The sequence below is a fragment of the Neodiprion lecontei genome, chromosome 4 (genome assembly GCF_021901455.1).
Source record: "Neodiprion lecontei isolate iyNeoLeco1 chromosome 4, iyNeoLeco1.1, whole genome shotgun sequence".
NCBI lineage: Eukaryota > Metazoa > Arthropoda > Insecta > Hymenoptera > Diprionidae > Neodiprion > Neodiprion lecontei.
Genome location: NC_060263.1, coordinates 20,128,885 through 20,146,796, shown reverse-complemented (window position 1 = coordinate 20,146,796; position 17,912 = coordinate 20,128,885). Strand labels below are relative to the sequence as shown.

The window sequence follows — 17,912 nt, the reverse complement described above, 5'->3', positions numbered from 1 at the left end:
TCAAATTTCTACTCACACTCATTCTTCCTCGGGTACAATTCGGTGATTCTCGAACTGTTCTCTCGTGGTTTTTAGGATCGTCGAAATCAATCAAATGCAATTAAACCATTAACAAAAACCCAATCCCTGGTCAAATTCTCTCCACCTCGTCAACAATTTGTCAATCGGTTAAAAAATTCCAACCCAACCCGCAAGCCGACACCTAATTAGTGTCGTAACGACTAGATATCCGTAAAGTATAGATACTGCAAATGCGCGATGGCGAACTTCGGCTTCTCCTCCTCACCGTCATCCAGCCGCAGGACCGGGAAAAGTTTTATCTTTCATGTACTTTCAGGGAAAAGTTTCCCACAGATGGCAGTGGCCCGATACCGGCCTGCAAGGCTGGTTCGTTATACGTGTGTTCGTCGGTACGTCAGCCTCGCCATAACTGAGGGTGGTTAAAGAGCTCGTAAAGTTCCCAGCTTTCCTACCCTCCTCTTTCTCTCTCCCCTTCTCTCTCTCTCCATCTCTCCAACTTTCTCTCGCCGCGTAAACCTCGCGTTCATGCAACGCGATGCATCGGCTTCAGCCCCACGGTGACTTTTTCATACGCACATAACTTGTTCCCTCCAACGACCAGCTACACGCAGTTTCAATTAGTCGAACACGGCATCATTCTGCTTGTTATACCGTAGCTCTGCAGACCGTTTCGAAACATCGCCGCGGATGCTCGTTACCGCCGCTGCGTGGTATACTTCGAACAATGAGGAGGACGCGAATGGAGTACTTACTGAATATCGTCAAACTACGGACCCTTTTTTCTTGTTCCCTTAAGTTTCTTTCTCTCTCTCTCTCTGTATTCGATTTCTCCGATTTCTCCGACATTCAGAACTCAGTAGTAAATATTTCCGAGTGTGTTCTGAAATTTGTAGTGTTATATAAAAATGGGTTGACAATTAAATCGGTTTAAGCATTGTAGGGATCTCGAACTTTACGAAGATATTCGTACATCCCCGGATTATTCCTTCCCGTTCCAACTGCTACGTGATCCCTTTGCATTTTCATTCCACTCTCTTCAGAAAACAATCGAAAATGTTTACTTTTTAAAACGGTCGAACAAAAACTATTTATTCTCATCTCCTTTCAATATACGTACAGGAATAAAAATTTCGACGAGACGTGTTTTTTAAGCAGCTCCTGAAGATTTGCCTTGAAATAGATTTCATTTTCGGAAAGTTCAAACTTTTTTTTACAAACAAAAGGACGCGTTAACTTATATTTTTTTCAACGATAGAAAGTGCTGGAAATTCGAAGGCAAAGGTTCAACTCGAAAGCGTGATAAAATCGACCAACATTTTTCTCGTAAATGATAAAGTTTAGTGGCGTGATAGTTCTAGAATGTCCGCTATAACATATAGAAATTGTAACGATATCGGAATATTGATCCTTGAAAGCTGGTTTGAGGTTGATGAATCGGCCTTTCATACACACTGCCATCAATTGTGAAAAGAAAAAAAGTTATTCAACAGTCAAAAAGGTGAGATTCCAATTTAGGATAGTTGCAAATAAACTGACCAGCCTAGATCATAAATAAACATACAACTCCGAGGTTAAAAAATCCACGAATTCAGGGTGCAGGATGCTCGGGAAGTTAACCAGGAATCAACTCCCAAGAAGTGCTAATTTACTTGAAAAATTTTTGCAGAAAGTAAGCGCGAGCATCGGAGTCATGGAAGAAATCCGGCGAGCGTCTCTAATTCCTGGTAAAATACCGAGTCGCGTCAATTTGTAGGTGCAGTTGCCGGTGCAGTGGCGGATAATAAGTTGGGGAAATGCGAAAGCTCGAGGTCGACGGGGTCGCGCTAACAAGACGGCCAATAAAGCGAATCTCGGCATCGCTATAAAGGCGGTGGCAGGAAGCTGAAGAAGCGCAGCCTCCCAGTCGCTTTACCGTACCTGTATGTGCGAAGGTGTAACACCGAGTTCCCTGGGAAACAATAGTTAACGTCCAATTAGACCGTGAGTCAAGAAAGTAAGACTTTTAGTATCGAGGTAAATCCTGCGAGGTCGGCGTAATTAACGATGCTGAAGAAACCGCGGAGAGCAGGAATAAAAATGATCAAATACCAGATTTCGCCGGTTGGGCCGGATTCTGTTTTTATTATTATTAATAATGTTACCGTCAGCGTGTATTTGAGTAGTCGCCGGAAAAAAAATTAGCTCATCTTCTTTCCTTCTTCCAATGAGACGAAAATTATAGCCCACTTTGAGACGGATCCAATGCAATGTCATTTCAACGTTACCCGTTCTCGAGATACGTATATGGCAAAAATACTAAAAACCAATCACCTATAATAATCGCAATTTTTATACTTTTCAATGAGAAAGAAAAAATATGCAATAATTATTTCAAGTTGCATGCATCGAACGTAAGAATTTATCAACATTTTAGATGAAAATCTTTGATAAAGGCTAATTCGATTGAAAATTGGCATATAAAACAATTTGACAAACCGATTACGAATTTTGTGTGCAAAAATACCGATGCTATTTCATCGTTATCTGTCAACGCGCGAATGAAACTTTTTCTCCTCAACAAAATCGTGAATAGTAACACGACCGAACTGTTTTTCGATTTAAATTAGCAGTTTTATAGATATTATTTTTACATCGTTTAATTTGAGCTTCACATTTCGAGAAGCTTTGTATAATCCAATCAAATAACCTTTTCTTCTACTTCTATTATTACCGAAGTTTTCCTTATCTCGGGATATCTTGCCTACTTAATATATTCGATAAATCCCTAAGGTCTTCGAAGCGAATGGATTGGCATTATATGGGTAAATGTCAGAGCGAAATGTCACGTGGCGCATTTAACGCACGAGAAACATCAAATGGAAAAAGCGAGAAAAAGCGAAGAAGGAGAGCCGGAAGTGAACGATGACGTATAAAATGACTGCAGGTACAATATACGTAGGTACAATTGTATATCTGAAAAATTTTATTCCTGTGTTTTCGTGACGTATTCGCAAGAGGAGGAACGAAAATAAATAAATAAATAAATAAATACCGCATCCCGAATATAAGGAATGAAATTCACTCAGGCTTTCTTTCCACCCAGCTGTACGTTTCTTGCCAAGTCACAACATCCGTCACATCCAATTTGAGAGTAAAAATCAGCCGTAAGCTCGACAGCCCGCAAGCTCTGACACTTTGACCCCCGTACAGAGATTTCGTTTCGTTTTGTTTCTTTTCTTTTTTTTTTCTTCCATTCCTTTTTTTGCTCCATCTCTTCGTCGTTTTCTTATTCTCCGCCTATACGGGAGAGTACCTAGAAGCTGTTGATCCATAAATCTTTTTCGGTTTTTTTCAGAATCATTGCGAGTCTATTGGGCTTTTTAGTTTCCTTGTCGAACGTCGACAACATGGACCCCGATTACAGTTAAATTTGTCCACATTAAATCGGACCGATCGAGCGGAAGAAAGACACGATCTGGCGAATGGTAACGGGGGTTGAATTCTAGGGGTGAAAAATCGAGATGGGGATGGAGACAAGGCCGCGGTATAACATCGCCGGTGGGTTAACGGAGGTTCGCAGGTTGAACCGATCATTCGCGAAGAAGGATCGGCGATAAGAGGGGCGATTGATTATTGGATAATTAGGGTCGCGAGTTTTTCACCCCGTCGCGTCCGGCTCCTGAAACTTCGAATATCGGAGAGGGTGAACGATTTTAGTCGTAAATTATTACACCCGCTTTCCCACATTTCCGAACAAGCTCCTGCCGGGATAAGACAACCCTGATCCGAGACGCATCGACCTTTCCCTTGATTAAGATGAGATCACCGGGTATCGAAAGCTGCCGCTTAATTTCGCTATGACGGATCGTCGTGCGTTATTATAACGCAAACTGACCCTTGCGGCTTCGAATTTTCTCAGGTGATCGATGATCCCTCTGCAGGTAAAAGTCATCGCGGAAGTTGAGGCTTCGAAAAACGTCACGATTTTTCGATTTACGATTCTAAGATTATTTTAGAGACGTTTTACGAATTTAAGTCGAACCGAGTGTATTGAAACACTTTCAAGTTGATTTGACAGAATTGAAATCACCGAAAGGAACAAGTTAGTCGTGAGTTGAGGCTTCGAAAGATTTCATAATTTTTTTAATGAAAATTTCAAGACGGCTTTAGATAAATTTTACGAATTCAAGTTGATTGAAGCGCATTGAAATGATTTCACGTTGATTTGATAGAAATGAAATTACTAGAGAGTTGAGTAAAGTGAGTTGTAGTGATTTGAAGTTCATTTTAAGTGCTTCAATTTTGTTGAATTTTTGCGAGTGAATTTTATCGGAAGACTTCAAGTCAATTCATGCGAATATTTATGAATTCAAGTTGATTCATGCGAATGAAAATGATGTCAAATTTACGCTAGGAAATTCAAGTAAATTTTAACTACTTCGAGTGTTTATTCAGGTGTATATTAACCGATGATTTTCAACTAAGTTAAGTAAATTTAAATGGGTTCGAGTCGATTTAAGTATCTAAAATGTTTTTCACCGCATTCAAGTGAATTTAAATTACTTTAAATTGAATCAGACGAATCAAATTGGCTTCGAATTTATCGAAGTGAATTTAAATGACTTCAAGTTAAGACGATTTTAAGTTCGTTTGGATGGATTTGATTACATGACCTCGAGTTTATTCGTGTAAAATCAAGTAATTTCGACTGGATTTCAGTGAATTAAAACAATTTCAAATTCAATTCAGTGAATTTAATGATATTTCAATTTATACAAAACGAATTCCAATGACTTTGAGTAAACTCAAGTGAATTTGATCAAACGACGACTATAGGTAAGATAATTCAAATGTCTTCAAATCGATTCAAGTGAAGACAAAATGATCCAAGTAACTAAGATGAAAAGTAAAAGTAGGTAAGTAAGATAAAAACAACCGAATATCGGCTTTGAGAAACTTTTAACGTAAAAAAAGGAGTCTGGATGACAGAAATGAGAAAGAAGAAGTAAGAAAAGAGAGAGAAAAAAAAAAAAAAAAATACATCCAGAAACGAAAATCACCCGCGGCACAGAAGGTGAGATAACAATAATTCGTCGGATTGTAATAACATAAGGTACGGGATGGGTAGCGCTCATATACCTATACGTAACAGGTTATACCTGCTACACATAACGCGACGTCGGCGAAAAGTTGAGAACGACCTCGGCTGCAGGGAATTTCGTGTTTCAGCGAAAAGTGGGTTTGACCCCCCCCGGGGGGGGGGGGAAGAGAGTCTAAGCGCGGATAACGAGCAGCCACTGCCAACGAGTTATCTTATACATTTTACTTCCTCAGTGTGTGTGTGTGTGTGTCTTTTTTTCTTCCGCTTTATTTTATTTTGCTTGTTTTTTTTTTTTTTTCTTTCCTTTTCACCCTTTTTCCTTGTTCTATTTATCTGTTTTCTTTCCTCGTTCTTTTTTTTCTTTTTCTTTTTTGTTTTTTTTTTTTGTTTTTTTGTTATCAAACAAATGGCGCGAACTTCGTTGAGTAATAACCTCAGATAGCATGGCACGGGTGGCTTTGCGGTACGATGCTATTTCTCCTTCTCTCTCTCTCTCTCTCTCTCTCTCTCTCTCTCGATGATCTCCTTCCCTCTCCATCTATCTCGCTTTCTCTATATTCACGCTCCTATAGGCCACACGTAACTTACCCCTTGCCCAGCTGCTGATTAATCCGCAGGATTAATCGTCGGTCGTGCAAAAATTAACCCCGTTTCGCGATCCTACCTCGTAGGTTTAACTATATTTGCAGATATGCGAAAGCTCACTTAACGACCTCCAGAAGCTTTGTCGGAATTTTACGAAAATCTCTGATCACGTGACGAACGATTTTCCAGTTACCCTTATCAAATTCAGGCTAATTTTATCCTACGACCAGAAACTTCCGTTTCGCATTTCGTTATTTTTTTTATACTTTTTCATTTTTTTTTCGACTCGAGAATCGTCGTTGTAAATCTTCAGAGATATTTTTTTGTAAATCAACTAAATATTTCTTTCAAATATAATATATATAGGATAGAAAATTGAGAAAAAAAACCGTCACGTTACAGGTCGATCGAACCATCACATTGAAAAAAAAGTTTGCTCAAATCGAGTTCGTGACAATTATATAAATTTGATCCTTAAGCACGATGAATTTTTTCGGACTTTGTGATTTTTGTTCGGTGTGATTAAAATATTTTAACGTCCGATAACATTCAAATTTATGTTCGAGCGTTAAATTAAACTGGTCAATTCAATCGAGTATAAATTTCGATCGTATTGAAAGGATTGATTTTTTTTTTTTTGGACGATTAATTGAATACACATTTTCTTCATCGAAGATTCGATTTAACTTTAATTACATTCTTAATCGAATATTGTATCCATGAAACAAAATATTATTTGTTTTTTTTATCATCGAATTAAGCCGTGAAAAGCGAGACATTGCAGAATTTCGATTACGAGAGAATTTTTTTTTTTTCACTCACCCATGGATCGAAAATATAAACACAGGTACGTATGGGAGAGTGAAAACGAAAAGGTAACCAACGGAGTCTATCGATCGAATTTGACAGTCTGTAATTACCTTGTAAACGCCAAGATCTTTGACGATGCAGGCAAGGATCGCTTCTCGTCCAACCGGTGCTGTGACGTTGGCGATTAGCTCCTTGAAATTCGGCTCTGAAATCAGATTAGAACATGCTTAAAACATTCGTTTCCAACAATTTCGTCTGATATTTTTCATTACTTTATTTTTTTCTACTCAATAACGACACTCGATGATCGAATGAGAGGTGAAAAAAAGTCCAACAGAACTTTGTTCAGATCTGGTGAATTCGTAAGCTTTTGAAACGGTAATAAGATGAAAAAAAAAAAATACACTGAGAGAAATTTTTAGTTCCCCTTACCGCTCAGTCTTTAACTGTTTTTATTTTTTACCACAATCGAAATATATAGTTCTAGGTACAGAATGAAAATTAGTTTTCTAGCTGTTACGAGAAAGTCGTAGTATCTGTTACTATTCTTTCTCATTACGACCACTGTTACTATATTTTCTTGTAACTGCTGCGAAAATTTAATGCTTGTGCAAGAATAAATCGATGTCAAAGCCTTATTTAACTAAAAATGTAGAGTAAACCTCACAAACTGATTTTGCGTTGCAATTACCAAAAAAGGATCGACGATAGCGCAAAATGGTTACGTGTTACTCGTTTTTCGTAATTCCAACAATATTCAAACAGTTTTTTTTTTTTTAACCAGTTTTTTTAACCAGATAAACAGTTATTGAAACATACACAGAGAATTTTGTACTTGTAAAATCTTCGAAAGCTCTTCAACTTCGTTCGACAAAAAAAAATAAATAAAAAATATCAAATCAGACACAGAGTTTTCGAATAAAAATTCACATTTTTCCTTCATTCCTTCTGTCTTTTTCGTTCATTTGACTAGTCACGCCTCACTGCGTATCAGCGGGTTATTTCGGGCTTTGAAACTTAATAGAATCGAATTGAACCTTCCGGCTCCTTCCGGCAGAAATACCCATCTCCAACGTACCGAAAGTAGTTTAGGAGTTAGAGAGAGGCTTTAAGGGCTGTTAAGAAGCGTTTTGCAACTGCCGCTCTAACTGCTCGAGGGTTCACACAAACGGATGTATAGAGATATGTTATTACAGATATATATGTGTGTATATAGGTATGTGTATAGATATATAACGGGGGTCGGTCTTAGAACTCGACGCTGCACTTGACGGTATAAAAGTGGAGAGAGTCAAGAGCCGCTTTTCGCCGTCACGAGCAAGAGCAAGGGCAGGGAAAAAAATTAATGCAGAAGAAAAAGCTTGGAAAGTATAAAAAAAAAGAAAACTCAAAAGTAATAAGGCAGAATAGCAGTGGACTTGAGCTTTAAAGCTTATTTCGATAGAATCGAATTGCACTGTTCATGTGAAAAAAATGGTTCCATCGAGTACCAAAGTGATGTGGAAATTGTACGTTATGTGTTTAAGTGCTTGAAAAAATGATATAATAATATTGTTTTTCGGTTAATTATTGAGGAAGTAAAATCCGTTCGATAAGAATTAATGAACTGATATTTATACGCGATGAGATAGAAAAAAAGTAACTGTGGTAAAATACACGAAAAAAAATAAAAAATTGAATTACGAATTAATTGAGCTTTCAGCGATATCGGTCGGCTGAAATTTTTTTTAAATTCATCGTTTCACGACGCATCGACATCGTGTCAGGTTTTGGAAACATTCGTTAAAGAGAAGCAATTTTACTTCAATAACTGTACAACAAGTTCAAAAACAGGAATACACGCAAATCATTTATTACCGTTACGAACAACGCAGTTTAACGAAATTAAAACCTAAAATTTATAGAAATCTGAAGATTGGATTTTACAAAAGCGTTGTATCGAATGTACAGCATATAGAAAAACGAGAATCAAATCAAGATTAGAAATTGGTGGTTACATTTTGAGTCCAAGAGGCCATAAGCAGACTGTTATAATACGTACGGTGCTGTTTACGTGTCAAAAACAGAGAACGAAAGAAAGAAGGAGAGAAAGAGATGAAAAAATAAAAGCTACGAAGCATCGTAATACAAGGGAAAAAATCTGTGCGGCATGTATGTAAAACTTTCAAGGGGTTCGAGGTCGACGATGTACACACACGTAGATACGTATACGTACAGAATACATCCATAGATATTCACATATCATAATACAGACGCATAACCAGAGGCGCATAAATCCTTTAAAGCCAGTTTTATGGGTCTATTACAAATTCCTCCGCCTACATACATGTATGTATATATATATATATATATATATGGAGGAAAATATAATAGGGGGGTAATATGCTCTTATAATGCGATGATATATATTATGCAGGCGAAAGGAAACCGCGGACGTCTAGGGGGGTTGTTAGCGGTGTTCTCCGAGGCTGGAAAACCTCCCCCCCCAGGGTCCTTCACCACCCGCTTCGGGGGGCGGAAATTTCCCGCGCTTGCAGCTTCATAACGGTGCTCCCGCTTATACGAGGGTCATAATTCTATCGAGTGTCTATCTAGCCGTGCGTAACTTCTCCTCTCTTTTCATCCCCGATCCACCCTTTTCGGCGAGGGTGAGGAGAGGGAAAACACCCCCGGGATCAAGGCCGTAACTGTTTTCCCGTTCCAGTTTTCTTCCGACCCCGTTCAAGCGGGTGAAATCGCGTCTAGGTTGGAAAGAAATAGATCGAGTCTTTTTCAACACGTTGCAAAATGTACGGTTATATATTTGTTATTTGTCGTTTTTTTTTTTTTTTTTTCTTATTCGTGTCCGCGGCAATTTGGATCGAGTCGTGGAATCGCGTGAAACGCAACTTTCGTTCATCGTTTCTGAAGATTCAAATTCGTAAGGTGCGTGAAAATAGCAAAGAAAAAAATTATTATAAAAAATGCAAAATATGTTTGTGGGTATAATTTAATACAAACATAATATAACTTCGATATTGTGTATTGGTATAGAAAAACGAAAAGTAAGTAAATGATTAAATTTTTCAATCAACCAGGGCGCAGTAAATTATACCTATTAATAATTGTACCTATAGAAGTGACAAGTAATTATATTTTCGTTAGATTTGTTTTCTTGAAATTTTTTTTTCTCTCTATTCGTTTGCCAAATGACTGAAACAGTAATTCGGAAAATTGTCGTTGACGTTAAATTTTATAAAAATGTAAAATTGATAGAGAGATTAATGGGCAAATAACAACGATCAATTTCTTGAAACAACAGACATAATCGACGTATAATCAAACTGTATGAATTAATTTTGAAAAATGAATTTAATCTCTGATTCTGTTTTTATATTTTTTCTACCAATGGAGGAAATCGACTTTGACCGGAGCTTTTCGAGCCTTCATAATGTGCGAAATAATAAAGAATTTTTGCGCGACAGCATCGCGCATCCCACGGGACTGTGAATCCGTATTTACGGCCGACAGTATTACGACGTCTTTATGCCTTGGTATGAAGGCAAATGTTCAGCAGGGATGTCGTCGTAGTAACGTAATAGTTAATATAATACTAAACAAACAAAAACACAGAGGTGAAATCATACGTATGCAACAAAATGAAAAGGGTGAGGGTCATGATATAGAATAATCCTTACAATTGTATCAAATGCTCAAAAAATGCTAAAATCTGTTTCATGTATGATTTCCAAATTTAATAAACAATTTAAACAATTTAAAAAACAAACAAAAAACAATGGCTAGAAAGAACCAGAATAAAACCTAAATATATAGATGAACTGTCAATTTTTTTCTATGTTTTTCTACATTTCTAGGTTCATTCCAATGATTTTTATACTATCGCATTGTACGTGTATATTTATAACAAAAATTTTATGTTTTTTCGTAATCCAACATTTATTCTGACCGTTTTAAATATCGAATTTTTTTGTACTTTTAACTTTCCACTTTTTAACTTTTATATATTGAAACGCTTCAAACTTTTGCAATTTGCGGAATCAATTAAAGCCGTTTGTGTTCTCTACTTGTATAAATCTTTCTCACTTTTTCACCCGAGTTCTTTCAATTCGCTAAACTTCTCGCTAGTTTTTTTCACCACTTTTGACTACGCCTCTCGATTTCTGTCGACCAGTTTTCTCAGTTTGTATTACATTTCATCCCTCAAGGATTCTTCGACTTTCTCTCGGCAAACGAATGACAACGAATAAACCAATATCATGTAATCGAATAACGAAATAGCTTTAAAACAAGGCTCGTAATCGAATCGATATAAAGCTGTTTATAAATGGTACTTAAAATCCGATTGCGAGGATAAAATAATGATAAATATCAATAAGCGTAAAAAATTGTATCGCAATTCGTTCGACGCAGATTTTTTTTTCCTGTTATATAAAACTGTATATGAATCACGAGTTACGTGAATTAAATATTGAGAAAAAATTTCGCACACTTGGTTAATTTGAGAATAAAACGTATATAATTTAGTCACGCAAGCTTGATTAATTTTTGCCTGCTGTATAAAATTTTTCCTCCAATATTCGTGCCACATGTGATTCAGAGAGTAAATCATTTCCCTTCGAATTAGTATAATTCGCGTTATTCTGTTGTCTTCCAAAATCTCAGGCACTCGCACTTTGTATTTTGTATCAATAAATTTCAAACCACTCCGCGTAGATTTTCTCCAAAGAATCTGAAAAACGAATTCGCGTCAAATTTCACTTCAATTTAAATTCATTCTTCATTCTATTACCTCATCAAACATTGATAACTTCACTCCATTTTCAATTTCTCTCAATATTCGTTATAAAAAAAAAAAAACACACACATAATCATAATTATTCATACCATTTTATACAGCGTGGAAAAAAATATTTCTTTTTTTCACCAAGCAAAATTCAAGTGACCCTTATTCACATTGATTGATTTCATTCTTTGCATGATGTAATTTGATTCTTCACATGTTGCATAGATTTTATTTTTTTTTTCCTCTTGTTTTCGATTCCAACCATTCATCCTCGACGACGTTGCTCTTCTCTCCAATTCGTCAATTACAGCATACGCATCATTTTTTTCCTCTCTAGTCTTCACTAACGAACCTGCTGCATCAGACCTTCCATTCAATTCTCGATATATATCTATATCTCTCTCTCTATATATATATGTATATATGTACATGTACTGGACATTCGCACATGGTGTACTGAATGCTGGAATCAATTAATAACGGCAATTAATTTTTCTGCTCGAAGGTAATTAACGAATGTCTATTAATAACGCGTATACGATATTAAAAAAACAAAAAAATTTCCCTCATTTTTATTCTTTTTCCGCTTTACATGTTTATCTCTGTTTTATTCATTCCTTCGTCCAATCCGAAGCGCTAATCACTTTTTCTCGCTAATCAACACGGTATTGTGTACAATTTTGCTGTACGTATACCGGTATCGGATGACCCGAGTCAATGAATGGAATCATCGCGTGATATGGAATGGGCGTAATGTCGTTATTCAGAAAAATTTCATACTTCGAAAACTGCTGATGTTTTATACATCATCGATACGGCGATGTGAAAAGGTAGGAAGTAGAGGTTGTAAATCAACGACACGTTTTGATATCCTTCATAAACCAAGTTTTTCAAAAGACAAAATCCCGACAATATTCAGTAAAGTTACGAAAATTCGCTAGCAAACCACTTATGGCAGTGAAAATTTAGGATTATTCCATTTTTTTTCAAAATACAATCCTAGACAATTATGAGGATTTGAATTTCTACATCTTGTTACACGATTCGTTATTTAAAACAAAGAAGAAAAACATCCTACCAATGCAATTATTGAACAATGTTTTTTTTATTCGTTTTTTCTTCTTATTCTCTCTAGCCCAATTTCCACCCATCTTTTTTCTTCTCCCTCTCTCTCTCTCTCTCTTTCTCTTTCTCTCACAGTTTTATTTATTTTATCTAAACACAGGTTTTATTTTTTTCGTTTTGGGTTTTTTTTTCGTTCTTTTCTAGTCCACTCATTTTCTCGGCTCTCTTGTCAGCGACTGTCTGCTGCAACGGCGCTGCAAGCTTGCACACTCCTTGTGAAAGTAATCTTGCTTAATGCGAGAAGAGAGTTTTCACTCCGTTTTCTCGCGATGATATTCCACTTTACAACTTGCAAAGATTGTACGACGTCGCAATTTAGGTATATGACGGAGATGATCACGAGTGACGAATCCACGCGACTTTACGACTCGAGGGATTTCTTAACGGAACGATTAGCGTTAAATGCCTACCTATGGTCAGGGTTCAATTTCAGCTATTACGAACGAAAAATATACAACGACGTTATGTGTCGAGGTTTGTATCAATTTATGCCAAAATCGACAGGAAGGAATAAAAAAAAATCAAACAAATTGGTGGTAAGACACAAAAAAGGAATAAGCTTTTATGAACGAAACAAGGTTATCAAATCAAATTTAAGTGTAAACCTTTATGTATCAGATATTATGAGAGACCTAAAAAACTTGCTCTGATATCTGTTAAACTTTTGATTCGCACATTATTGTGCTGAGTCATCTTTTATATCAAAATAGTAATCTACGGTCTGCGAGGTCACTGATTACGAGTCTTGCATTAGATTTCGAAAATTCATGATGGCAGATTCGATATGGTTGACAAAATTTTTTAATTTGATCAAATTCAGTGAAAAAACGCCGTGTAGGAGTTTTGGTGTCGCTGATTACGAATCCGAAATTAGATTTCAAAAATTCATAATCGTAGATTTAATATGGTGAACGAATATTTCAAATTTGATCGAATACAGCAAAAAAAACTGTATGCATGGTTTTCGGGGTCGCTGATTGGATTCGCTGTGTTGAATTTTCAAAATCAAATTTCAGATTCGTAATCAGCGACCCCAAAAACCCCCACATGGAGTTTCTCCTCTGGATTTGATCGAATTGAATTGAAAACAATGACAATTTACATTACGCCGCAATAATTACTCTCGAGTATTTAAAACCTATCAGTATGCTATCGGAAATAGCAAAAAACCGCAAAGAAATATATTGAAAGGTTCTCTAAATATACGAAAAGTCGATATAAGATAGGTGGTAAAATTCAGAAACACGATGTGTTCCTAAGTTTCTCCAAAGTCGACAAAAGCTCGATTCCAGAATCTTGCTGAACGAAAGATCTTTGAAGATTTATTATACATCGTACGGAGAAAATCTAGAAGCAAATATTTCAAAAATTTCCCCATCTCAGACGAATCTCGACTTACGTTCGGAATAAAAAACTTGCTTTTCGGAGCTTACGTCAAAATTTTTGAACAAATTTATTAAAACTCCTTAACGCAACAGCTTCAGCGTCATTTTGGCTATGGAATTGAGGGACGAAAAATCGCAGGGATCGAAGCACATTTGCGCGACCGTCGATTTTTAATTGATTTAGCACAGGGTGTGGTTAGAATAAGGGGTGACGGTTACCATATCAGGGGGGCAATTTTCTCCGCCTGTCCCACGTATCCCCATGCAGCTTGTATGCCACGTACCGCCCATTCAGTTGAGACAATTCGCCTCTAAATTGGATCGAATTTCAAGCTTGCCTTGTTTTCAACGAACCTCGTCAGGCGGGGGCGCCTGTATCTATACGGGGTCAAAGGGAAGGCTATAAGGGATGAAGGGGGGATCTAGTCCCTTCAGACGATCTCAATGCTCGAAGTGCTCGACGTCGGAATCCCGGAAGCGGCGGGTGTCTGTTCAGCCCTTTTCAGTCGGGCCAAAAAAGACTAAAATGTGACGAAACGAAGGCTTTAAAAGTGTCGTTAAAGCCGAACCGTTTACATGTGTGGGGAAAAAAAAATTTTGACACTGAATTTCAACGTCAAGACACTTCGTTCGTTACATTAACAATTTGTCATCCCGTTATTCCACGATTGTTTTTTTTTCTCTCTTTTTTTTTTACCGACAATCAATATTGCCTTGCTGATTCTAATTAATAAAAACAGTTGTTCACTTCAATTGTAAATGAATTCTCCGGAAATCGCCTGTTCTAGGTTTTTAAGAAAAATAATGCATTTCTTGCCGAATCACAAGTTTATCATCACTGTAAATCATTATATTGTTATATAGAGTTCTGAATATCGGATGTTTTAATCATTTGTGAACAACATGAACTATTTTTCATTAGAATTATACGATAACGAATTGTACATAGATATTCGGTGCAAAAGTTAGCAAAATAATGTAATTTCCCTGATAATGTTGTTAAAAAGGTATTTCCATCAACAGTTAAAAGAAAACCAATGTGTGTAAAAAAAAATTTTTCGTTACAACGACTTCTTTAATCAGATATAAAACTCGAATTGCTTCACTCGCGCTTTTACAATCACACATTTATATCGACAAATTTTTATACATAAATAAATAAATAATCGAGTTCACAGGCGACAATGATGGGGATAAAAATTATTCCATCTCAAAAACACGTGAAACAAAAACAAAAGATGACAAAGCTCGTGAGAAAAAAGGGAAATTCTTTCACAATATTGTAAGAAATGACGAATAACCTCAAATCAAGCGATATACGCAATAAGCAAGAAGAAAAAAAATACTAAACAAGTAAAATATGACTCGACAGAATTGAAACAACAAGGATACGACGACGAATCGACGCAGATATCTCGCACCTGTCATTCGTCCTGCTCCGATGAATAAAATGATCGATGAATGATCATCCCGATGATTGTGCAGGGGCTTGTAGAGGCAGCAGTTGATTGCGAGACGATAAATTATAATTGACACGCGTCGCGTCGGCGTTTTCCGTTGGAACAAGACCGTCACGAGCCGTTTCCTGTAACGAGGCCAACTGAGATTTCCTTTACTCGAAAACTTGACGAGTTTACAGCTGAAAGTAAGACCATCCGAGTTACCCAGCATCTTTCGTCCCCTCGTCCCCTTCATCCAGGCCTCACTAATTGCTCCCGATTATTATTATCATTATTCTTGTTGTTATTGTTCTTGTCGCAGTATTTGCACGCGAAACAAATAAACAAACCCCCGTCTGATTGGCCCGCGAAACTCAAAGTGTGAATTTTATTTACCTACCTAGTTTCTAGTCACCGCTTTCGAAAACCGCGCGAAGCTCGCTGATTATAGTTAGGCGCTTGCAAGCTTCCTGCAATCGCTTCCTGGTCGTTACACCTCAACCGTATTCAGCTTCGAATCGGGGCTCGGCTTAACGAGATGTTACGACCGATGTACCGTCGTGTACTAAGGAACTCGGTTTTATTCGAAAACATACGTACCTACACACCGTTAGAAATTAATCCCCTCTCCTCCTTGTACAATTTTTACAGCAGCCCCGATCGTGATTTACCCTCAACTTTACCTTACAACATCGATAAAAATTTCATATCCTAACGAGCGGATTTTACAAACGATAAAATTTATTAGTAATTATCGTCGCTTTGGGGAATGAAGATGGGAAAAGTTTTTAAGATGCTACCGTTTGTTTTTTTTTTTTGCTCTCCTACTGTCAATTTTTAGTTCCACATGATTTTCTTTTTTACAAAAAAATGTTTTCAATCGCTTGACCGAGTGACGAAACGATGAGATCAAAGTTTAGATACCGAATCTAAAGTTTATTGATATGAATTTTGTTGGAAGAATTTGGAGTATTCGTAAATTCGGATGAAGCAAGTCTGCAGGTTATTAATAATTTAAAAACTGTCACGTTATTACTTCTCATTTTTTCTCAACGATGCCAGAATTTCAGCATATATCTATCGAACAATTGTCATTGTTCAAAATTCATTTTAAAGGGTTTGTAAAAAATTTGTTGACGAACAAGACGAGCTCTGAGGCATCGAAATTGGACAAACAAAGCAATCTTAGCATTGAATAAAAAAAACATTGAAAATAAAGGGAATATAATTATTTTTGAAATTCGTTTATTATACTGAATTTTCTTCAAGTTTGAATTACCGGTTTCTGAATATATGTAATTCAACATTGCGGTGGAGATATTCTAATTACATTCATATCAATTAGCTCGAGTTTCACTTTTTATATTCTGACCCTGGTAATTTTCTAAAATAAAGAAGAAACAAACCAACTCGTATCGAAAATCTGTTAAACTTTGCGAAAGTCGCAGCTAGGTTTTAATACTCAGAAAAATATGGGGAAATCGAGATTTTAAAACGCGTCTTTGTGCTCCGGTATGTACGTCGAGAGAAATTCCGTAGAATTCTGATCGCGTCAAAGATTCGAGTGCATCAAAGTGACTCGAGTGCCAGTTTCCCTCCGAGACACCAATCTTCCCTTAGTCTTGAAACCACCCTGGCAGAAAACGCCCCCGTCGGGTACGCAAGCACGTTTTATTACTTTACGTGCGCCAACGAACCCCAGACGCGTGTATAATATACAACAAAGTCTATTGCACTGTCATCCTTATTCCTACCGTCAACTCACGTCCCTGTATAATTCCGCCGCCTCCCACGCCGTTCGGACAAGTTTTAAAAAAGTATCAACGGAACCGGCTTTTTGACTTTCAAAGAAACATTTTTATCCCGTTTATGTTTCACCGCCTCTTCCCATTTCCTCCCGGGTTTCAGACCTTTGAGTCAAGCTGTCTGAACGAAAAACCAAAAACAGTGGCTGTAAGTTTTCGGATTTGACGAAGTGATCAGGCGAAAAGTTGGATTCTGAATTTTGATACGGAAAAAACTCACGATACGATAGAATTATTGTCGATTATTGATTTTATAAACAGAGTTTATTAACGCGTTTCGAGAAACTTTTTTGTTCTTCGATTTTCGGACTTGTTATTTTTGGCTGATTGACAAATGTTCGTAAGTGGGCCGTAATTTTTTGACAACGATGCAAAAAGTTTAGTGTTAGCGAACGAAACTTGTAAAACCGATTATTCCTGTATAAAAAATGAACGCCTGTCACTTTATTCAATTTTGCGTATATTTCGCTGCGATTTCGACGGAGTGTCGTGAAAAATTCCTGTGTTCGAAGGTGTGGGAAGTGGAGAAGCGACGAGCTTTGAGCGAGCGGGAGGAAAGCTCGGTGTTAAATTCCGTTAAAGTTACCTGCAAAGAGGTGGAAGACTGCGTAATAGAGTTTGTGTAACAGCCCCGTTGACCGTTAATATAAGCACAAAGCGGTGCCGAGCTGCAGTTCTGCTTCGTTTGAAACCCGTCTACGTTATATATTCGCGTAGAACGAAACGACAAAGAGCCGTCAACTCCGAAGCTGGCGACTTCAGAGGCTTCCTATGGCGGCGAAGCTCCCTTCCTCGCATTTTTCCCTCCTCCGCATCTCCTTCGGGAAACTTGATTTTAGCTGGAAAGAAGCCGGTCAGATTCACCCTCGAAGTGTTGCC

General features: G+C 37.2%; 1 protein-coding gene across 3 annotated transcripts in view; it reads right to left on the bottom strand.

Annotated features, from left to right (window-relative positions):
* LOC107221577 (limbic system-associated membrane protein-like) overlaps positions 1 to 17,912 on the bottom strand; it is a 111,552-nt gene that overhangs the window by 25,335 nt on the left and 68,305 nt on the right. For 2 of the 3 annotated variants that reach the window (XM_046737399.1, XM_046737401.1), the window contains exon 2: positions 6,607 to 6,707. In XM_046737399.1, coding sequence (XP_046593355.1) covers positions 6,607 to 6,707 — 101 coding nt within the window. The remainder of the gene's footprint in view (positions 1 to 6,606; positions 6,708 to 17,912) is intronic. The other variant, XM_046737400.1, reaches the window with a different exon arrangement.